We start from the raw sequence: 21,910 nt of genomic DNA, 5'->3' as shown, positions 1-21,910 counted from the left end.
ATCTACCTTCTCTTGATGAGATTCGCGAGGCTCAAAAGATTGAACTGTGGATTCGAAGGCTTCGAGATGGGTTTGAGAATCTTGTATCACTTGCTGATGACTTGCCTTTCCGGCATTTACATTGTCAATATCACCTTGAAGATGGCCTTCTTTATTTTGTGGGGACGAATCTTGATGATCATTTACGGCTGGTGGTGCCTTCTTTCTTTATTTCATAGTTTCTCCATGCCTACCATGATTCTCTTATTCTAGGTGGGCATATAGGACATCGTCGTGTAACCGAGAAGCTCCACAGGTCTTTCTATTGGTCGAAGATGCGACATGATATTATCCGGTATGTGCGTAACTGCGTTTGGTACTAAGCTCATAATACTGTGTTACAGAAGGATGGTTGGAGTCAATTGCAGTTTCCCGTCCATTTGAGTTGCTGGCGTTTGATCTTATGGGACTTTTTCCATGGTCAACTGCTGGCAATGAATATGTTATTATTGTTTCTGACTACTTGACTCGTTGAGTGGAAGTTGGTGCTCTTACTAGTGCCTCTACAACTACTGTTGGATACTTCCTCTTTAATCGAGTGGTGTTCCAGCATTCTTGTCTAGAGCAAATTCTTTCTGATAATGATCACTTTCATGAGTGTTTATCATCTACAATCAGACGATCTGGTGAAACGACTCGTTTGGACATTCAAAGGGATGATTGTGAAGTATGTGAACTTTCAACATTTGGATTAAGATGGTTATTTGCCGTCTCTTCGGTATGCATATGTCATAGGGGTGCAGAGTTTTGTTGGTGCTTCACTATATAAACTCCTATATAGTCATGATCCAATATTAGCAATGGAGTTGGATTTACCTTCGCGATTGCCACGAGCTACCGATGCTAGGTCGTGGGATCAGTATTTGAGGAGCATTCTTCCACTTATCCGAGCAGAGTCTGCCAAACATTTAGACTGCGTACAAGTGGGATAACAACGACGTTACAATTCCCATCATCGTCCACCTGCAAAATACAAAGTGGATGATTTGGTGTTAGTCCATTTTCCCTATCTTACGGTACGTGGTTTATCTAAGGGGCTCCTTGTGCAATAGAAAGGACTGTATCGGGTGTTGTGGCAAGTTAGACCACAAGTTTATGAGGTTCGGTATGACGTCCAGCAGGCCAATCCTCTAGAGATTGTGCATGTGTAGCAATTGAAATGCTTCATACAAAGGGATCAAGAATAATTAATACCACCTACAGATCCGTTAATGCCTCCTCCTTATGTTCCTCTAGATCCCGGCCCGTCTACAAGAAAACCCATTATTCCAATAAAAGGAGATGATGTGAGGGCTAAGTGTACAGATACGATGCTATATATTAATATTAGTGTAGTGGGATTTTAATAGCTGTCGGATTGTTTTCAATCCGGACCACTTGCTCCTATATATAAACTAGGGTTTTTGGACTAATTGATATGCACATTTTCTGTATTCCCTTTCTATAATCCAAGCACTCACACTTTTATTTTTAATTTCAAGTATTAAAAATCTGAAAATTTTAAATTCCTCATTAAACTTAGAGGGCTTAAACAAATTCATCCTCTTTAAGCTTAACAATTGCAATTATATTTGAAAGGAACTGTGTGTATAATGAGTTATAAATATAATAATACAGTTATAGAATTCTAGAATATGTTTTTTTAATTTAATTGGCAAGTGGGGAAGTGGAAGAAATCCAGGATGTCTTGGCGTTGCTCACTGGCGTGCTCAGGCAAGACCAGCTCCTCTTCTCCGGCGATCACTGGGATTCTGTAACTCAAGGACTAGCACAATCTGCAAGGAGGACACTAACGTCTTGACTCCAATCTTCTTCCAGGACAGTCGGGCAAAAGATTTATTAGATTTGTAAACAGTCATCGCTCACTTGCTCGCAAAGCGAACGCGAATAAACTCCTTGAGCTTCTCGACTTGCGGCAGCGCCACTTTGGCCGAGGGATGCTCCGCCGCGGCCGCCAAGAGCTTGTGGAAACGCGGGCATTTCGCGGGCTTCAAGCCCATTACTTGCTCAACTCCTGGGATCCACACCGCATAGGGTGCCAGCAGCACATCCAAGAACGACATGCTCGCGCCACCAAAGAAGGGGCCCTCTTCCTCACTGCCCAGCTCCGCCAGAGCTCCCTCGATAAGCAAACAGTTTTGGTTGAACTCCTCGTTCACGGCCGCGTCATCGTTACTACGCAAGAATCGTATCCAGGAGTCGGAAAGCTGTGTGATCGATAAGCAAGAAGAGTATGAAACCCGTAGCAGCAGATTTCTAGTAAGAGAATCCATACCTTTTTGTCGATGAAATCGCTCCAGAAGCGGTGCTGTGCGCGAAGGAATGCGTCCTGAGGCAAGAGTGGGCTTGTTTCGGGCCAGACCTCGTCGATGTAGTGGACAATGATGGCCGATTCCAGGATGGGCTTGCCCTTGTGGATGAGAACGGGGATCTTCTTGTGAACTGGGTTGGATTCGAGCAGGATCTTGCTCTTGTTGCCAAGGTCTTGGGGGAGATCTTCGTGCTCGATGCCTTTGAGCGCTAGTGCAAGCTTGACTCGCATGGAATAGGGGCTGGGCCAAGCGCTGAGCAGTGTCACCTCTTGATCGCGAGAAGCCATGGCTGGAAAATTGACAAGGAAAATTGGAAATGCGAATGGAATGAGGTTTGATCGAATGAAGGGTCGCTTTTTATAACATAAAGAGCGTGTTCAAGGTGGCTCCACCTACGTGAATTTCCGAGAAGGCAGAGGAGAAGGCTGAAGGTAACAGGCTTAAACTTTAAAAAATCGATTGATTTGACTTTGGTCCTTCCATGAGCCTGAAGCTTAGCCCATTCTTCACGGTGATCGTATCCAACAGCAAAGCTCAAGCCCTGCTGGTGGCAATCGTCTCATCCAGAAATTCTTGGAACACTTTATTGGCCTTTGATTTTTGCTTGATTTTTGCAGTAACTTGTGATCTCGAATACGAGAGCCTCCTGTTAAGAGTATCAGCCCAAAGTCATCAAATTAAACCCAGCATGATCCTGATCTTGAGGAAAAAATACCCCAGTAATTATCTCACTATCTGTGAAAGTATTTCTTGCTATTACCTCACAGTATGGAAGCAATCTGGATATTTGCCTACGCTCTTATTGAAATTCCTGACCTGTGGGTGAGTTTTAATGCTTGCTCAAACTTAGAATAATTGTGAGTGAGTTATTGTAAAGGTTACTAAAACTGTTGATTTTGCATAAAATAAAAATAATTAGAAGTATATGTTTTTAAAACCATCTCTAAAGTTCTTTTATTTTAAATCTCAAGTCTTAAAAATCTGAAAATCTTAGATTCTTCATTAAACTTAGAGGGCTTAAACAAATTTATCCTCTTTAAGCTTAACAATTGCAATTATGTTTGAAAATTTATCCTCTTTAAGCTTAACAATTGCAATTATGTTTGAAAAGAACTGTGTCTATAATGAGTTATAAATATAATAATACAGTTATAGAATTCTAGAATATGTTTTTTAATTTTAAAAATATCATACTGTGAGGGCCAAGTGTACGGCTACGATGCCGTATACTAATATTAGCGTAGTGGATTTTGGTAGCCGTCGGATTGGTTTCAATCCAGACCACTCGCTCCTGTATATAAGCTAGGGTTTTTGGGCTAATTGATATGCACATTTCTATATTCCCTTTCCATATTCCATGCACTCACATTGGTGGAGGTGAGGGGCACCTTTGATTGTCCCTGGGGAGTGCTTGGATTTGGGATTTCAATTTAGATCTAGCTTTTGCATTGTCTAGATCTAGCTTTTTCCATTTCCTTTCTTTTGTTCTTTCCTTTCAGGATTTTGGTTTAGATCTAGCTTTTTGCATTGTCTAGATCTACCATTTCTTTCCAGCTTTTTGTCATTTCTCTTCTTTTGCTCTTTCTTTTTCATTCATTTTCATGGCCGATCCGCAATCTCCTCCTTTGACTCTAGAGCAGCAGTTGGTTCAATTGCTTGATGCTATGCGCTTGCAATTGAACAACCAAACTCAGTTGATGGCGGCGTTCACGGCACATGGTACAACTCCTCCTGCTTTTGGTGCCAATCCTCGCGTTCGGCCGGAGTTCTTTCGTGGGAATCCTGGGGATGATGTGTACCATTGGTTCGATCACTTCACGGTGATTGCCACATATCATTCTTGGGATGATGCTCGACGTTTGCGTGAGTTCCCCACATGTCTCCAAGGGACGGCATTGCAGTGGTACAATGGATTGAGTGCAGCTACTCGTGGCGATTGGAGTGTTCTTCTGGACGTCTTCAAACGCGCCTTCGGACACGCCGACGATTGTGATGATGCCTTCCAACAATTGCATCGTCTTCACCAAGGGCCATCTGAGTCGGTGATGCAATTTGGCGTTCGTTTCCGAAGTCTTTTGCTTCGTGCGGAGCCAAATATGTTAGAGCGGATCAAGCTAGGAATGTTGTGGCCAGCACTTCGTCAAGATCTTGTCGGACTTGTGCATGCACTTGCTCCTGCCACTCTTGACGATGCTCTTCGCTTGGCACAATGTTATGAGACGTCGCCTCTTCCACTTCTTGCTACACGTCCTTCAGCTCCACTTCCTATGAGTGATGGTCCTGTTCCCATGGAGGTTGATGCTGCTGCTACTTGAGTCCAAGGACAAGGGCGAGCACGTGGTCGTGGCCGTGACGTTCGTTGCTGGGTGTGTCATGAAGTTGGTCATACTTATCGGCGTTGTTGGCGCTTTCCGGATTGGCGACCTCCATTTCCTGGGTGGAGACCTTGGCGTCAGCAACGTCCCGTTGGTGCTGCTGCGGTGGAAGGTTTGGATACCGAGGTGCATTCGGGAAACAAGGAGTCGCGCGAGTAATGGAGGGACCTTGCGCGAATAAGTTAGTGACCCCTCCATCTTTCTTTCGGGAGTATCATCAAGGGGTTCACTCGGCACCGGTTCATCCAGTGTTTACTTTCCAAGCTCGTTTTTATAACAAGAGGTCTCCTATTCTTCTCTCCGTGTTGGTTGATACAGGTTCGAGTTTATCTTCTATTGCTCGACCTGTTGCCACACGTTGTCGTCTACACTTGCGTCGTGCGGCAGATCCAGTTTTCATTCTTTATGGCAACGGCCGTACACATGCATGTGCACGAGATGAGGCGGACCTGGTTGTGCGTGTGGGCGATCTCGAGCTTGAGTTGCAGTCGTTGCGGGTGGTGCCGAGTCAAGCTTTTGACCTCATTCTTGGTATGGATTGGTTGCAGCACAATCATGCCAAGTGTGACTTTGAGGCTTTTCCCCCTTGTCTCATACTTCCTTATGTTTCATCCATTCCTCTCACTTCCGTACCTCTTCGTCCCTCTACTTCTACCTTTGCTTCCATTACTTTTGTTCCCCCACTATTTCCTCTTGTGTTTTCATCTTGTTCTGCTCTTCCTTTTTCCGATCCCTCCGATGATCTTTGTGTTGCAGCTGTTGACCAGCTCATGAAGGAGTATTCTGATCTCTTTGAGTTTGACCTATCGTCTGGGGCCAAGATTGCCACACGTCATCCCATTCCAACCGGGGATGCTCGTCCAATCAAGGTTCCTGTTCGTCGTCGGTCACCCAAGGAGATCAAGATTTTACGTGCAAACGTCAAGGAGATGTTGGAGAAGGGTGTTATTCGGAAGTCGCGGAGTCCTTGGGCATGTGAACCTCATCTTGTGACGAAGCCTGATGGGAGTATTCGTTTCTGCATCGACTATCGTCCGTTAAATGAAGTGACGATTCCGGACGTGTACCCTCTTCCTCACACTGCTGATCTCTTGGATCGTCTGGGGCGAAGTCGTTGGTTCACCAAGCTAGATCTTGCTTCTGGGTATTGGCAAGTACCGATGGCTGAAGAAGATATTCCTAAGACTGCTTTTCGTACACCATTTGGTTTGTACGAGTTTTTGGTGATGCCGTTTAGTTTGAACAATGCTCCAGCAACTTTTCAGCGGATGATGGACGAGGTTCTTTGCGATATGCCGAAGGTGACAGCTGACTTCATTGATGATGTCTTGATCCACTCGGAGGGGACGTGGGAGGAGCATGTTCGTGATGTTTGTAAAGTGTTGGATCGGCTATGCGACGTTGGTTTAAAGCTGAAGCGGTCGAAGTGCGTGTTTGGGTCCAAGGACACAACTTATCTTGGGTACCGTATTTCTCGTGAGGGTTTGCAAGTTGATCCTGACAAACTTGTGGCTGTTCTAAAGTTCCCTACTCCAAAGTGTGTGAATGATGTGCAGCGTTTTTTGGGTAAGGTGCAGTATCTCGGTCGTTTTGTGGATCATCTTTCCGATCGCACTACACCATTGCGAGCGTTGCTGAAGTCATCAACGTCATCTTTCATCTGGTCTCCCGATTGTGAGCGGGCGTTCGTGAATCTCAAAGAGCTATTGACGACTCCTCCGGTTTTGGCATATCCTGACTACACTCGACCTTTTATTTTGCGCGTGGATGCTTCTGACATTGGTCTTGGAGGTGTGTTGATGCAAGAGAGCTCGAGTGTGCCTGGTCAGCGCCATCCCATTGCATACATCAGCCGTACATTACAACCAGCGGAGATGAACTACTCCACGACGGAGAAGGAGTGTTTAGCAGCAGTCTGGGGTTTCGAGAAACTTCATGCATATCTACATGGTTCTCGGACGTTACTTGAAGGTGACCATGCTGCTGTTACTTCATTATTGAAGCGGAAGAACCTGGTTGGTCGTACGGCTCGATGGGCTTTGAAGCTTCAGATATATGATTTTGATGTTGTTCATCGCCCAAGGAGTTCTATGGCTGATGCTGATGCCCTTTCTCGAGCTCCTCTTCCTTCTCCACTCACTTCTCATGTTTCTGACGAACCTGTTGTTCCAGCATCTGTGGATTTTCTAAATGAGGATTCTGTGCCGTCGGCGGTCGCTGTCATTGACGTTCAGTGCTCACAGGGCATAGAGCAAGATCTACCTTCTCTTGATGAGGTTCGCGAGGCTCAAAAGATTGAGCCGTGGATTCGAAGGCTTCGAGATGGGTTTGAGAATCCTGCATCACTTGCTGATGACTTGCCTTTTCGGCATTTACATTCTCAATATCGCCTTGAAGATGGCCTTCTTTATTTTGTGGGGACGGATCCTGCTGATCATTTACGGCTGGTGGTGCCTTCGGTGTTTATTCCGCGGTTTCTCCATGCCTACCATGATTCTCCTATTCTAGGTGGGCATATGGGACACCGTCGTGTCACCGAGAAGCTGCGCAGATCTTTCTATTGGCCAGAGATGCGACGTGATATTATCCGGTATGTGCGTAGCTGCGTTTGGTGCCAAGCTCGTAATACTCCCCCTTGTGCTGCGGAAAGACGGTTGGAGTCAATTGCAGTTTCTCGTCCGTTTGAGTTGGTGGCGTTTGATCTTATGGGACCTTTTCCGCGATCGACTGCTGGCAATGAGTATGTTATTATTGCTTCTGACTACTTGACTCGTTGGGTGGAAGTTGGTGCTCTTGCTAGTGCTTCTGCAACTGCTGTTGGATACTTCCTCCTCAATCGAGTGGTGTTCCAGCATTCTTGTCCAGAGCGGATTCTTTCGGATAATGGTCCTGCATTTATGGCTGAGGTATTTCATGTTTTGACATCTCGGTTGGGGATACGCCACACTTTTACGAGTGCTTATCATCCACAATCAGACGGTCTGGTGGAACGGCTCGTTCGGACATTCAAAGGGATGATTGCGAAGTATGTGAACTTTCAACATTCGGATTGGGATGGTTATTTGCCGTCTCTTCGGTATGCCTATGTCACAGGGGTGCAGAGTTTTGTTGGTGCTTCACCATATAAACTTCTATATGGTCATGATCCAATATTACCAACAGAGCTGGGTTTACCTTCGCGATTGCCACGAGCTCCTGATGCTAGGTCATGGGATCAATATTTGACAAGCATTCTTCCACTTGTCCGAGTAGAGTCTGCTGAACACTTAGGCCGCGTACAAGTGGGACAACAACGGCGTTACAATTCCCATCATCGTCCACCTGCGGAGTACAAAGTGTGTTAATCTGTTTTCCCCATCTTACGGTACGTGGTTTATCTAAGGGGCTCCTTGCGCAGTGGAAAGGACCGTATCGGGTGTTGCGGCAAGTTGGACCACAAGTTTATGAGGTTCGGCATGACGTTCAGCAGGCCGATCCTCCGGAGATTGTGCATGTGCAGCGGTTAAAACGCTTCATACAAAGGGATCAGGAGCAGTTAATACCGTCTACAGATCCACCAATGCCTCCTCCTGACGTTCCTCCAGATCCCGGCCCATCTACAAGAGAACCCTGACGGCCTTCCATTATTCCGAGAGGAGGGGATGATGTGAGGGCCAAGTGTACGGCTACGATGCCGTATACTAATATTAGCGTAGTGGATTTTGGTAGCCGTCGGATTGGTTTCAATCCAGACCACTCGCTCTTGTATATAAGCTAGGGTTTTTGGGCTAATTGATATGCACATTTCTGTATTCCCTTTCCATATTCCATGCACTCACAATACTAAATGTATTTTACATAGCAAAAATTGAAAAAAAAGAACTTATAGAAATATTTATAAAATATAATTATTATCAAAAATCTTTAAGAACGTTGCTAGTGGTTATAGTTTTTCAATGTGAAATTGTGTTCTCTGTATATTAAAAAAATATACTTTCGACTCTATAAAAGTGCAATTTAAGTGTTGAAATTCTAGAAGAATCAGTTCAAAAATTATAAATGAAATGTATTATGCATTTGTAATGATAATAGGAAAGAGTGTTAATATAAAAAAAATTCGAGCTATATAACAGAAGCCATTGACACATAAGAGAAAGTCCCTAAAGGTCTCAAATGGCAGCACCACCACTTTGGCCGAGGGATGACATGGCCTTGAAGAGCTTGGGCAGTGCTCCTGGCTCGTGGGCTTCACAGAGAAACGGGCCCTCATCCTCATTGCCCAGTTTTGCTAGTGCTCCCTTTACAAGCTCGTAGTTCTCGGTAAACTCGTTCTTTAGCGTCCATGAATCACAACAAGCAATCCGGAAAACTGTGCGATAGATCTTTGTGCTTGCGCCTTTGAACAGCAGTGTAAGCTTGGCTTGCATGGAAAAGAGCACCGAGCATGATCGCGAGAAGCCATGGAGGACTTCTAATTAGTGGTTACGCACAACCACTATATTAAGGGGCTAATTGTACCCAAGGATTGTAAGTTTGGAAGCATCTAAACCCTATAAACCAGCGAGGGCTTCAGTTAGGGCGGCGTCCTCGAGTGGAGAAATCCTTGCTTTCCCCGCGGGCGCAATTCAAGTAAGCATTTAGGACGCGTGTGGCAGTGATCCACGCTTCCTCGTCTCCTCTCCTCGCTCCATCGATCGATCGCGCTCTTGGAAGAGGGCGAGGAATGTGAAAGGGCAAAATTTCCATCGCCAACGATGATGATCCATGTCGCCGAGAGCGGCCAGTCCTTCGAGCTGGAGGACTGCCAGGCGGGGACGAGGGTGGAAGAAATCCAGGATGTCTTGGCGTCGCTCACCGGCGTGCTCAGGCAAGACCAGCTCCTCTTCTCCGGCGATGCCCGCTTGGATTCACACAGGTCACTGGGATTCTACCGCCTCCCAGACGACGAGAGGCCGATCTTCCTCTTCAATCGCCAGCGACTAGCGCCGAATTCGCCGCTGCCGCCACAGCAGGGAGCTCCAGAGAATGTCGTGCCAGTTCTTCCGGAGGCTCCAGCGGCCGAGAGGAGTGGAAGCTCCTCTCCTTTGGTTTCTTCCGAGAGGCAATTCCGGTATAACTTCCAGAAGGGTCACGCCATCTTGAGCGCTAGCCAGAAGAAGCTCGATGCATGCCACAAGCTCGCTCGAGAGATTCGTGTCCAGGACATGGCGCTAGAGACTGTCCGGCGAAGCATGGAGCAGCACTACCGCAGCATCCAGCACGTCTATGGCGAGTTTGTGGAGGATTTCCAGCGGCAGAGCCAGCAGCACACGGAGGTTCTGGCAAACTTGGGCAAGGATATCGAGAGATTGCGTGCTTGCAAGCTCCATCCGGCCCTCAGGACGGAGACACGGTACACTCTCTTGGATTGCGTCAAGGAAGGGAGCTTGCGCAAGTCGGCCGACGACTGTGGCGTGTATCACAAGCAGCTCTGCACGAAGGTGGCCGGGCTGGCGTCCGAGTACTCGGGCTTGAAGCGGAGGGTGGAAGACTTTCTCGAGGAGCCATCCGCGGTGAGCTTGGAGAATCTGGAGCGGACTCTTGGATTGCACGCAAGGTTTATCGATGAACAGTCGACGATCCTTCAGTCGTTGAGGTAAGAAAAAGAGTTTTTTATGAAGTTTCTAGTGGAAGTTGAAATGATCTTGCTTCTTTTCTTTCCAGGAAGGATGTGACCAAGGTGAAGAGGCTGAGCGATGACTACTCCGACGGAAGGTATTCATCCATGCAAGTTCAGGACGCACTGTTGGCTCTCGGCCCGATGCATGATGTGCAGGTCAAGAGTCACTTGCCGAGAATGGAGGACTGCGATGCCGAGCTCGCAAAGCTTCTCCAGCAGCTGGTCGTGGGGAAGAACGCGATGACGCTGTGCGTCCACCAGAGGATGCAGAGCGTGGCGTCGCTCCAGGCCAGTATAAAGTTGACGAGGAACCAGATATCCGGGTTCCGGGAAGTCATGGCTCGCCAGGACGAGAACTTTGAGATGCTCAAGCAGTTCCGCAGGGTCGGGAGTTCTTACAAGGCTTGCCTCGCCGAGGTCGTGAGGAGGAAGTCTTATATGAAGCTCTACCTCGGGCAGGCCGGGCAACTCGCAGAGAGGATGGCCGCCAAGAGGGAGAAAGAGGTGGTCCGCAGGGAAGAGTTTCTACAAACGCACACGGCTGCTTTGCCTCGAGAGCTTTTATCGCAAATGGGACTGCTTGAGGTTCCCAGTCAGTTCCTCATCAACCTCGCGTCTTTCGACTCCAACTTACTGGACATCGACTTGGCGGATGTGGAGAAGTATGCTCCTTATCAGGTAACAGGGTCACTCAAGGCTGATTCTCCGGCGGACGACTGGGGTGATCCAGAAGGAAAGGAAGACTTTTGCACTGACGAGATATCTGGCACGAGTAAGTTGGAGGTCGAGAATGCCAGGCTGAGAGCTCAGTTAGCAGCGTCCATCGCATTTATCTGCAGCATCGACCCCGGCTTTCAGCCAGACATCCTGGGGGATGCCGAGGACCAAGAGATACGTGGGAACTTGAGCTCGGCCGAGAGAACTGCCGAGGCTCTGAGGCTGAAAGACGAGCATGCCAAACACTTGCACAGAATCATAACCGAGAAGGAGGGCCGGTGTAGTTCATACGAGTCCCGGATCCGAGAGCTGGAAGACAGGCTGAGGGAGCAAGAGGAACGTGAGAGAACCGACTTGGATACGATGGTGTCGAGTGAAGATCAACGCAGGGAAGAGTCGGATAACTCGGCTATCACTGGAGCAGCGGTGGAGCCGATGGATGGTGCCACGGGACAGGAAGACAGTAGCGCACAGTCCGAGGAAGCGAAGAACCAGCATCCAGTCAAGGACGTGTTCTCACAGACGAGGGAGTGGCCGGCGGACGAGCCCGTGCTTTCAGAGGTGGTGAGGCTTCGAGAAGAGCTTGAGACGAGCGCGGAGCTACTCAGGCAGTGTCAGATGAACTCTGCGCATCTGGAGAATAGGCTTCACGAGGCACGGGAGGAGGCGCAAATCCACCTCTGCGCGGCCGACCGCCGAGCGTCCGAGTACAACGTTCTTCGCGCCTCCAGCGTCAAGCTTCGCGGCTTGCTGGAGAGGCTGAGGAGCTGCATTGCCTCTCCGGCCGGTGGCCCTGCCGGTTTCATGGACTCTCTACGCTCCTTGTCCGCTTCACTGCCGAGGTAAGTCGTTCGTCCGCGCTTTGGAAAGTTTGCTAAGTTAGTTCTTTGGAAGGCTTGCTAAGTTAGTTCTTTGGCAGTGATGGTGGAGACGATGTGGGAGCGGAGTTTCGATCGTTTATCAGCATCCTAGCGGACAGGGTGACGTTTCTGGCTCAGCAGCGCGCCGAGCTCGCCGAGCGCGTCAAGCTTGCGGAGAGCTCGCAGAGCCAGCTGAGGAAGGAGGTGGAGAACAAAGCCGAGATGGCCAAGAGCCTCTTCGCAAAGTGTAAACTTGAGAAACAGGTACTTACTCTAGACGACTTAGAGAGAATGGCTGGAGATTTTTTCTAAAGAAAAACCCGTTTTTTTTTTTGGTTCTTGACACCTTGGGAGACTCTGTGGAAACCTTGCAGGCTAGCAAGGAGAAGATCTGCCTGACACGATTCGAGGTCCACGAGCTGGCACTCTTCGCTCCAAACGCGGCTGGTCACTACGAAGCGCTCAACCGGAACTGCCCAAACTATTTTCTATCGGAGGAATCCATCGCGCTGTTCCACGGCAAGAACGAGCAGCGGCGGAAGTATATAGTCGGCCAGATCGTCCACATCGAGCACCACACCGTCGCAGCGCCGCCCGGTGCTAGCTCCTCCAGCTTCTCGATCTTGGAGGGAGGAGCTTCTTCTTCCTCGTCGGTGATGGGGAGGCATCGAGCAAACTCGTATGAGCTGCCCGTGGGAACCGAGTATTGGGTCGTGACGGTGGCGATGGTGCCGGGCCTTGATCTGTAAATAGCGTTACACTTAGCAAACATTTATCTAACACGATTGGAATAGATCATTCTTCGGATCATTCTTCACAGATGTGGCACGAGAAATTTGACAAAGCTGATGGAAAGGATCATCAGCGCTGCTGGTATCCCGTGGAAGACATCGATCTTGGCGACTTTCAGCGCTCAAAATGCGCCATGGACACGAGGCGCTTGAGTGACTCTAGTCTATCGCCGCAAAACCACGAGGAACCCTAGAATCAATGGCCCAGATCATATCCAAATATCAGAGAATATACTAAAAACAAAGATTATTCGCAAGCATATCCGAAGCACCTAAACCCTAAACCAAGTCTTTTAAATTTCGGAACAAAGATTATTCGCAAGAATATGCGAAGGGCCCTTAACCAAGTTTATCTCAAAGAGGGTGGTGGCTTCTTCTTGGATGAGCTTCCACGCAGCGTCTACGTGCTTGTCTTGCGTGAGTGGAGCGCCGATGGCCATCCTCAGCGTGTAGACGCCCGAGAGCACCTATTCAGGCAAGTATAACTTTGAGAAGAGAGCTCGGATTCGCGATAGTTTTGCTGGCTTACCGTGTGAGTGATAAACATTCTTCCGCTGGAATTGACAGTCTCCAGAAGCGTCGAGTTTAGAGTGCGTCCGTTGTCCGGATCATCGCTTTCTGGCTTTAGCCTGAAGCAAATCAAGCCGAATGTGCGAGGAACTAGAAGCTGCAAAATGGTGCCAGCGTGTTTGAAGAATAGAACGTGTGCCTTACTTGGAAGCGTGGGTCTTCACGCACGAAGCCTTCGAAGCGCTTTGCAAGGCGGACATGGTTCCTTATGTAGCTCCGTAATCCAGAAGCGCCATTCATGCGCATGACAAACCACAGCTTCAACGACCTGTTTTACAATGTTTCCTAAGGATTTGATTTTAAAGGGAAAAACGGAAGACTAGAACCTGAATCTTCTGCCGAGAGGTATCTGCCAGTCTTTGTAGTCGACAACTTGATTTAAATCAGATGCCTGGAACAACAAAGAAAGGAAAAGGAAACTTAAACACGAAAGTGAGAAAGATATGCGCTACCTTGTTACGCAAGAACTCAGGTGTTGTAGAAAGAGCTGACACCAGATGGCTGGATTCCTATCGAGAAAAGCAAAAGGTATAAGAACTCTTGGAAAATGAATGAACACCACTTTACCTTCACCCAAAGAGCAGAACAATCGAAGTTTGTAAGCAGCCACTTATGTGCGTTCATGTTAAACGAATCTGCTTTCTCAACTCCATCCAGGTGATGCCGAAACTCTGGGCAGATGCACGCAGAGCCAGCGTAGGCAGCGTCAACGTGGAACCACATTCCAAAATCCTGGTAACATTCTTGCATTTTGAGATCGATAGAAATTGAAAAGAAAAGAGCTATACCTTTGCAATATCTCCTAAAGCAGACAATGGATCCACGGCCGAAGATGATGTAGTTCCCACCTAGGAAAGAACATAACAGGCGTAAGGAGGGAGACAAGCTAGTTGCACGAACTCACAGTCCCGCAAAGGAAGAATGGCAAAAGTCCCTGCTTGACGCCATCCTCAAGTGCTTGTCTCATCGCAGCTGGTGATACTGCATAATTTGTTGAGCTATCAGTTGGAACAATCACTAGATTTTCAAGAGGAATCCCAGCAATCTGTACAACAAACACGAAGAGGTTATCACGGATTGAAAGGACTAGAAGCTTGAAATGGCGTACCACACATCCTTTTTGCAGACAGGAATGAGTTTGATCTGACGTATACACCGCCAGCTTTGAAAGAATCTCCGCTTCCGACAAACCTTTTCTCTTGTTTCCTGAAATGGCTCGAGTTCGAGCAGCGAGTAGCACCACAGCAACTGCCTCACTAGCAGTCCCTTGAATCACTCCGCCGCCATTACCTGCATTGTAAAGTGTAAGAATAATGATCTTATAATCTAAAATTTCCACCATACCTCCAAATAGAAACTCGTCGGGAAGTTTCAACAGCTTTGCAAGCCAGTCAAGAACAATGGTCTCCAGCTCTGTCGCCGCCGGCGAAGTTATCCAGCTAAATCCAACAATGTTCAATCCAGCACTTAACATTTCCCCCAAGAGCCCTGCCGTGCTACTGTTGGACGGATAATATCCGAAAAAATTCGGGCTTTGCCTTGCTCTGAATATCTGAAAGGAAGGAAACTCGGCATTTTATTGCGCTTGGAAAAAGAACATACCGGCAAAAACTTCCTCCAGCGTTTCGGGATCTTCAGGCGCAGCCGGAGGCAACAAAGTTTTCAAGTATCCAGGCTGCTCAATAAATCAAGTGTCAGGCAAATTAGAAATTGGAGGAAGAAGGAAAAACGTACAGAGACTTGACTGCGAACGGGAAAGCTCTCAATATCACGGTAATAATCTGCAATGAAGTCCACCATCTCGTGAGCATGCTTGCGAAATTCTTCCGCGTCTATTGGCTTGAGGCCAATGTTCGCTTCCCCCATTTCTAGAGACACGAAGACGGCAAACTGTCACACAAGGTGAGAAGCAAAACGAGACCTGCTAATGCAAGCCGAAAAGAACTACAGTAGACACAGCGAACAGTGAGAAGACAGGCTCGAAAGCCAAGGCCCTAAAATATCACAACGTTAAATCCAAACACATTGATGAACAATAGCTTTTATTCTTACCATGAATGAAAGGTTACATTGCTTTCATTTAAAAACTACCAGGTAAAGTTTGGTCTTGCCGACATTTCTTGCAGCTTCTTGTGATGGCTTGCTTCCAGCTGACACTGCATTTTGCACGGCCAGGAATTTCAAACCTGTTGCGGAAAAAAAAAAAGAAAAACTTACTCTGCATTCCTTGAGAAGAGGCTCGAGGAAGGACGACTTGAAGAAGCGAATTGACTTGGCAAGGGACGTGCGTTCCCAATCTGTACAGGAAAATGTGAGAACTTAAAAAGAAAGAGCCGGTACCTTTGGATACTGGACGCGCATCGCCGTTGTTTAGATCATTGAGCAGCTGGAAACAGAAGAAAAACTAGAATTTACATGTTTTAATCTGAAGACCAGTACCTCTGGCAATGTCGGGACAGTCGTTGGATCAAAATTGTCGCAGTCTGCAGGATCGATAGGCACGCAGACGCGTCCTACACCACAACTGACAAGTGATAAAACAGTTTAAGATGGTAAGCCATGCATTACCAGTCTTTGGATGGATGCAGAAAGGCGCCTTTAGCAGATGATTCATTTTCTTAGTTACCTGTTATACAACAGTGAGCAAAACAAGAGGGGAAATAACTTAAAGTTGTTCCCTCACCTCCAGGTCCAGTCTTGGGTACGTATAAGTAAATACAAGCTCTCTTTGAATACCTCGCTTCTGCATGAGCTTCCTCTGTAAATCTGCCCAGCGCTGTCTATTTATCTTGTCAGGGAGCAATGTATTATTACGCTTTTTCTCCTCCAATTGAACTGGAAGCTCGGAATAAACGCTAGACATATACTGCATTGACATACCTTCACCAGAGAGCAGCTTAAGAACCTTGTCAGCATTCTCTTGAGGATGCAGCAAACTCTGCTTTATCAGGATTTCTTCGTCAAAATAGCGACTCAAAAACTGTGAATAAGTTCTCCTGTCATGTCCATTGTCGAATCAATAACTAACAAAAAAGAACGAGACACATACGCTAGAAATGGATGAAGATGTGTAGGCAAGGACACCTTCCTGTTGTTATTCTCGTTACCCTTTTCACGAAGTCAGATCCTCACGACTAAAGAATTAAATCTCAAACCTTATAAACTCGAAAGTAGTCAGCAATGGACGCTCTTTGCTCATTAGTCAGCTTGCGAGCTCGTGCGTCACACACCCAGCAGTGTACTCCTCGTCGTCCACTATATACCCATAGGATGTGATCAAACCCGAAGTCCTCTAGGCGCCAGAAACCAATGAGCATTCAACCAAAATCAGACGACCGCTACCTCGCAAAGTCGAATCAACAACTTTGATAGCTATTGTCATGAGCGGCCAGCACTTCAAACAAATGTCGGCTCCAGAACAACAGTTTCGAATGTCATCGTAGTCTGTCATGTCCTGCAAGCGTGGTGAGTTTCTGACCCTTATATATAGAAGTTCTGGCACTCACAACATCAAATACCAATTCCTTCTCGACGGGAGCAAAAACTCTATCATTGGAAACGTTGGCATACGCTAAGCGCTTGGCAGGCTGCGAGGAAAAAAGTGTTAGGAAAGAAAGAAAAAAAACACAACCAGGAACTTACATCCACACTGTAAACCGCTCCAATATCAATTTTTTGAGGACGCTTTTCACACACAGTAGCTTCAAATTCCGACGCATCGCGGAAAGACATGTACCGCAAATAAATGTCGTTCTCCAGAGTGAAAGAGAACTCTCTCCGCCCAAAAAACGAAGAATCGCAAGAAGGATGCTTTCCATCTACGAAAAGACGACCGAAGTTAGATCTAGACTGGTATCGTCTAGAAACGTACCATTGCCATACGATAGCCACTTGTACATCTCAGCGAAAGGGAAAATCCGTCCTGGAGAATCGCGATCCAGCTTAGGCGCTAGCACACTAGAACGAACAATCTCACTGTAATAGAGGCTCAAAAGCTCGGGATTGCAAAGCGCCTGCCCTTGCTGTTGCTTGAATCCGTCGATTTCCATCGGATCACCTGCATTCGTCGTCGTCAACAGCGGCGCGCAGAGAAATCGACTCACCCGCCATAGCCGCTCGCTAAAGCCCTAGAAGAAAGAGGAAAGAAAATGGCGGGAAAATGAAGAACCCTAGAAACTTAACGTTAATTTGGCTATGGCGGCAATAGCCCTCAACGCTTCTCTCAGCGTTTCTTCTTCTAGATTTTCGATCCAGGGGGGAAGATGCCGCATTGCTTACAGAAATCGCGTGAGTTGCGCAGCTGGATCGTCGTCTCAAGAAAGCGAAGCAAGCGCGAGCAGCAGCGTTGTTGGATTGCCGGAGGCGAGCATTGGAATTGCCCTGGCAGGCGGTGGAGAGGAGCAGCAAGAGGTCGCTCCTGGAGACATCGGCCCGGGAATGGAAGAGATTTACAGCCAGTGCAAGGTCTGGGAGTGGAAGGGGTTGTACAAGATCAACTACGCTGCTCTCGTTTCGAGTGGAGGCCCCGCGATTCTTCTCGTCCATGGATTTGGGGCTTCTATCGGGCATTTCAGGAGGTAATTGGTTCTCTGGATGATATTCTAGCTTGTGAAATCCGTGAATTTGGTCGCAGAAACATCCCTGTTCTTGCGAAGAACTATTCGGTCTACGCAATCGATCTTCTGGGACTAGGCGCGTCTGAGAAACCGGCAAACTTTTCTTACACAATGGAAACATGGGGAGAGGTTTGTGTTCTTGCTGGTTTTGTTTCTTCTTTTTTGGATATCGTGCTAAGAACTTGCTACAGTGCGGCGTTCCGTAGAGCAGCTTTTGCTAGATTTCATCAAAGATGTTATGGAGTCGGCTCCGACTGTTCTTGTTGGAAATTCTATCGGCAGTCTCGCATGTCTTACTGCTACTGCGAGTAAGTTGATCGTTCTCTCTCTCTCTCTCTAACTTGCATGGATCTTCTCTTCTTTTTCTCTCTAGATGCCACTGAAGGATTGATTCGAGGAGCAGTGCTTTTAAACTGTGCTGGAGGAATGAACAACAAAGCAGTGGTGGATGACTGGCGCTTGAAGCTAGCATCACCCTTGCTTTCGCTCATAGACTGGCTACTCAAGCAACCAGGAATCTCCTCTCGTCTCTTCAACCGAGTGAAGTCGAGGTAAGCTTCACCATGGCTGCGCAAACTTTCTAAAGCTTTGCAAATCTACAGGGAAAATCTTAAGACTCTTCTATCGTCAGTTTACGTCAACAAGGAAGCTGTGGACCAAGAACTCATAGAGGTACTCGATTCCTTCTCGAGTTTATCTCAAACTTTCGCCTCCACAGATTATCAGAAGGCCTGCGGAGGATCCAGGAGCTCTGGAAGCATTCGTTTCGATCATAACTGGTCCTCCAGGCCCGACTCCCATGGCTCTCATCGACAAGATCCACTGCCCGATCTTGGTGCTATGGGGCGACACCGATCCTTTCACTCCGGTGGATGGACCAGTGGGCAAGTACTTTACCAGCCTTCCATCCTCACGTCCAAACGTAAAGCTTCGAGTGCTACAAAACGTTGGACACTGTCCTCACGACGACGGGCCAGAGCTTGTGCACGAGCAGCTCTTGCCGTGGCTGGCCAGCTTAAGTTCTTGACCAGATCCAAGCTCGCTAGATTTTGATCACAAAGAGAATCACGAGCAAGCTCAAGCTTTGGTTTCTTATCCAGAGTGACGAAGTTCCAGCATAAGTTACATTCATGGTGGCTAGCAGCGTTTCTCGATCTAGATCTTGCCTCTCGGGCCAGGCGTCGGCGGCCCAACAGCTCCTCTCTTGACAGGGACGAGACTCGCAGGTGCATTAGCGCCCGTGAAAGCCACAGCACCGGTACCAGCAAGCAGTAGAAACTTGAGCAACAGCCCTCTCTTGGTGAAAGCGCCAGCGAAGATTTGGAAGAATTGGCTCTACGAAACGAGAAAGCAAAAAAGTTTCATCTCCGTGGATCAAGAAGAAAGAGAAGACACACCTGGAGTCCATTGTAAGGGGAAGGCGTATCCGATCCATACAAGTCCCAAGCTCCGGTGGTGTTGTTGATATCTCCCAAGTCGAAGTAGACGCTCTTCTCTCCATACTTCGCCGAGACACCGAGCCTGGAAGTTTTCGAAGGAACAGTTCCACTGTAAGTTTTCCTCTTTGAAGTAACTTACTTGGCTGTGGATCTTCTCATTGAAACTTGCGCTGTAGGCTTGATTCGTAGCTTCGTCCCATTCAAGCTGCTGCTGGCAAGTCCAGATGGTACCAATGCTGCTGCTGTTGCTGCTGCCATCGCCACTTCTCTCACAGGGAGGAGCTTGCTAGCCAAGTTGCTCCAAAGAAAAAATGGTGGCTGTGTTCTCGACACGTCGGACTCCACGGAGGACAACACCACTTGGTTGCAAAGCTTGCCGAGGTGTAAAGACGCAATAGGTGGAAACTGGATGTGCCGATAAGAGGCACTCTAGAAGGATCGATCCCTGTATCTATTCGAAGTAGAGGACGTTAAAACCACCAAGAACTGCAAAGATTATTTAACCTGTGATCGTCTCAAAAAACTCTACCAAGCCGCACGTCGATCACGGAGTGGAGCTTTGATCCGTTGTCTCTCGCTGCGGCTTTTAGTACATCAGAGAGAGAACGCTGGTTTCTCCACGCTGCAGTAGCCCAGGATTTTAGTCTTTCAGCTTCGCTTGCTCGCTGCTCCACGCTAGACAGGATATCGGCATATCTAGCTGCGATTGTCCAGAACTAGAATTAGAGAACGAAGTGTGGAACGTCTGAATACCTCTTGTGATTGCAATGGCGTCCAGATATTGAAGTTTGTCCTTTGCTTCTGTTAGAAACATGAGCTTGCGGCAGTTAGACATGAGCTTCGCTAGAGCTTCTACCTTTTTCCAGCTGGGGAGCTTTCAACAAGTTCAAAGATCTGCGATAAAGGCCCTGCATTGAAATTTTGTAGAAGATGAAAATGTATACGCTACAACAAGAAAAAATTACAAACCTCTGCTATCATGAACCCGCTATTCTCGGCCTTCGCTCGTCTACTGTAGAGATCCGCCATGCAAGATAACACAAGTCCAACTCGTGCGTGCGTCTCACCTGCAGTATCATATTAGCTATCAGCTTTAGAAACAGGCTGTTTTCCAAATTACCACTAATGCTTTCAGCGACTTGAAGAGCTTCTGTCAAAATTTTCTCTGCTTCATCAAAGCGTCTGTAATAAAAGATAATCACGAGCGCCTAGAGATATGAAAATTTGCTTACCCAAGGTCAGCTGAAAGCTGTCCTAAACCTGCTAGAGCTGCTGAATGAACTTCGGTAGAAGTCATTGTGGCTCCTTTGCTTCTGTCAGTTTCGTTTTTTGCAAGCGCAGCAGCGCTTTCGTAAAAGTTTTTAGCTTCCTTGTCAGCGCCTCTTACGTGGGCAACTTCAGCTCGAGCAAGGATGGCAGCTCCTAGAATTCAACGTAAACTACGAGCATGAAAAGAAATGATAAAAACCAACCTTGCTTTGTATCAGGTGGAAATGCCTCAAAACACGAAGCCGCTGCTATACGCGTGTTGGAGTAAAGAAACAATCATCATCAAAACAATAAAAGGAAAATACTCATACCAGCATCAAACTGTCCTCCAGATAGTTTGACGAGTCCGGCTAATGCTTGCGATCGAGGTCCAATATCAGATTCCGGAGTAGCAAGCTCTGATATAGTTTGCAATTGAGCGGACGCCAATTCATCCTAGAAGAAAAGCACGACGAAAACACCATAACCAGAGATGCTTATCCAAACGAGAAATGAAAACTAACCTCGTGTATTTGCAAGTAGAGTCCTACCAAAGCTTCCAGAGCAGAAACTAGCCACCATAAAACAATCAGCGAAAAACATTCCACCGACGAAAAAAGCGAGAGTAAACTGACCCCGCACCTCCAATCCAGCCGACTCATTGCTCGAAACACCATGTAATACCTCAGTAGCGTCCGAGACTTTCCCTCTACAAGAAAAAAAATACAAGAAAAATTTAAGCTTAGACCAAAGACTCCTAGTGATCTTACTGATCAGCGTGGAAGTTCGCTATCGCGAACTGGATCTTACACAGCGCATTGGCAGCCGAGGGCCCGGAATTCTTCACAAAGCTCACGCCATGCTCTAGAACCTGCATTGCATCCAAATACCCGGCGCCTGCTACAAGGATCACTAGCTAGATCGCAAAAGCGCGAAATGTTGTACCTCCTTTCTTCCTCGCCGCCGCCGCGTAGTCGAGAATCTGCGCCGCCATGCCCTCGGCCGCGGCATCATCGCCATGAGCCAGAGACGCGAGGAATCGATGAGGCCGGAGAGACCTCGCGATCGATCGCGATCGCCCTGGGACAAGGCGCAGCAAGAGCGCCATTATTGAGAATTTAGGGCTGACTCACTCTCAAGGGATTAGGGCTTTAAATAGAAAGATGCAGTTGGATCAATGTTCGATCTGGAACGGATTACGGTCCTGGAAATTTGTTGCCTTGTGCTCGTCTTACCGCATTCCACAGCAATATTCACGTGTTTAAGTACTTTCACTCAATCAGGGAGCTCTTTAATGTAATGCTT

The 21,910-nt window shown here is 47.5% G+C and overlaps 6 protein-coding genes and 1 pseudogene across 8 annotated transcripts; 2 read left to right on the top strand and 5 right to left on the bottom strand.

Moving 5' to 3' along the window:
• Positions 1–1,834: 1,834 nt before the first annotated feature.
• Positions 1,835–2,666, bottom strand: LOC112340957 (probable glutathione S-transferase). The gene is made up of 2 exons (XM_024660246.1): positions 2,315–2,666; positions 1,835–2,246 (listed from the first exon to the last, which is right to left on the bottom strand). The coding sequence occupies exons 1-2, from the start codon at positions 2,636–2,638 to the stop codon at positions 1,902–1,904; spliced, it is 669 nt and encodes a 222-aa protein (XP_024516014.1). The 5' UTR covers positions 2,639–2,666; the 3' UTR covers positions 1,835–1,901.
• A 6,610-nt stretch (positions 2,667–9,276) lies between these two features.
• On the top strand, positions 9,277–12,758 carry LOC9647170 (autophagy-related protein 11). The gene is made up of 4 exons (XM_002962751.2): positions 9,277–10,340; positions 10,409–11,923; positions 12,001–12,205; positions 12,316–12,758. The coding sequence occupies exons 1-4, from the start codon at positions 9,460–9,462 to the stop codon at positions 12,688–12,690; spliced, it is 2,976 nt and encodes a 991-aa protein (XP_002962797.1). The 5' UTR covers positions 9,277–9,459; the 3' UTR covers positions 12,691–12,758.
• Positions 12,759–13,007: 249 nt separating this feature from the next.
• LOC9647169 lies at positions 13,008–15,388 on the bottom strand (annotated as a pseudogene).
• On the bottom strand, positions 15,328–17,446 carry LOC9661796 (DNA primase small subunit). The gene is made up of 14 exons (XM_024662961.1): positions 17,406–17,446; positions 17,279–17,359; positions 17,174–17,224; positions 16,945–17,120; positions 16,809–16,889; positions 16,645–16,756; positions 16,458–16,594; positions 16,352–16,410; positions 15,986–16,298; positions 15,871–15,928; positions 15,742–15,815; positions 15,643–15,688; positions 15,520–15,599; positions 15,328–15,458 (listed from the first exon to the last, which is right to left on the bottom strand). The coding sequence occupies exons 1-14, from the start codon at positions 17,410–17,412 to the stop codon at positions 15,390–15,392; spliced, it is 1,344 nt and encodes a 447-aa protein (XP_024518729.1). The 5' UTR covers positions 17,413–17,446; the 3' UTR covers positions 15,328–15,389.
• A 50-nt stretch (positions 17,447–17,496) lies between these two features.
• On the top strand, positions 17,497–19,013 carry LOC9647168 (uncharacterized hydrolase YugF). The gene is made up of 6 exons (XM_002962750.2): positions 17,497–17,879; positions 17,936–18,047; positions 18,130–18,226; positions 18,292–18,469; positions 18,521–18,590; positions 18,637–19,013. Exons 1-6 carry the CDS (start codon positions 17,497–17,499, stop codon positions 18,943–18,945), a joined length of 1,149 nt encoding a protein of 382 aa, XP_002962796.2. The 3' UTR covers positions 18,946–19,013.
• LOC9647167 (photosystem I reaction center subunit VI, chloroplastic) lies at positions 18,984–19,731 on the bottom strand. Its single transcript, XM_002962316.2, has 3 exons — positions 19,497–19,731; positions 19,316–19,439; positions 18,984–19,253 (listed from the first exon to the last, which is right to left on the bottom strand). Exons 1-3 carry the CDS (start codon positions 19,613–19,615, stop codon positions 19,074–19,076), a joined length of 423 nt encoding a protein of 140 aa, XP_002962362.1. The 5' UTR covers positions 19,616–19,731; the 3' UTR covers positions 18,984–19,073.
• A 25-nt stretch (positions 19,732–19,756) lies between these two features.
• Positions 19,757–21,728, bottom strand: LOC9661795 (protein KINESIN LIGHT CHAIN-RELATED 2). Of its 3 annotated transcripts, XM_024660264.1 has the most exons (13): positions 21,551–21,728; positions 21,376–21,502; positions 21,241–21,314; positions 21,130–21,176; positions 20,938–21,061; positions 20,830–20,874; positions 20,590–20,779; positions 20,478–20,539; positions 20,327–20,424; positions 20,214–20,265; positions 20,111–20,158; positions 19,862–20,057; positions 19,757–19,808 (listed from the first exon to the last, which is right to left on the bottom strand). In XM_024660264.1, exons 1-12 carry the CDS (start codon positions 21,711–21,713, stop codon positions 19,873–19,875), a joined length of 1,215 nt encoding a protein of 404 aa, XP_024516032.1. In that variant the 5' UTR covers positions 21,714–21,728; the 3' UTR covers positions 19,757–19,808; positions 19,862–19,872. The 3 variants fall into 3 exon arrangements, with proteins under 3 accessions (XP_024516032.1, XP_024516027.1, XP_002962361.2); XM_024660259.1 differs by having other exon boundaries at positions 19,808–20,057; XM_002962315.2 differs by having other exon boundaries at positions 19,808–20,057; positions 20,830–20,871.
• Between the last annotated feature and the right edge of the window lie 182 nt (positions 21,729–21,910).

This window comes from Selaginella moellendorffii, unplaced genomic scaffold, assembly GCF_000143415.4.
Source record: "Selaginella moellendorffii unplaced genomic scaffold, v1.0 SELMOscaffold_2, whole genome shotgun sequence".
In the NCBI taxonomy this organism is placed as follows: Eukaryota; Viridiplantae; Streptophyta; class Lycopodiopsida; order Selaginellales; family Selaginellaceae; genus Selaginella; species Selaginella moellendorffii.
Note: the sequence above shows the minus strand (reverse complement) of the source record. Positions and strands in the feature narration are given on the sequence as shown.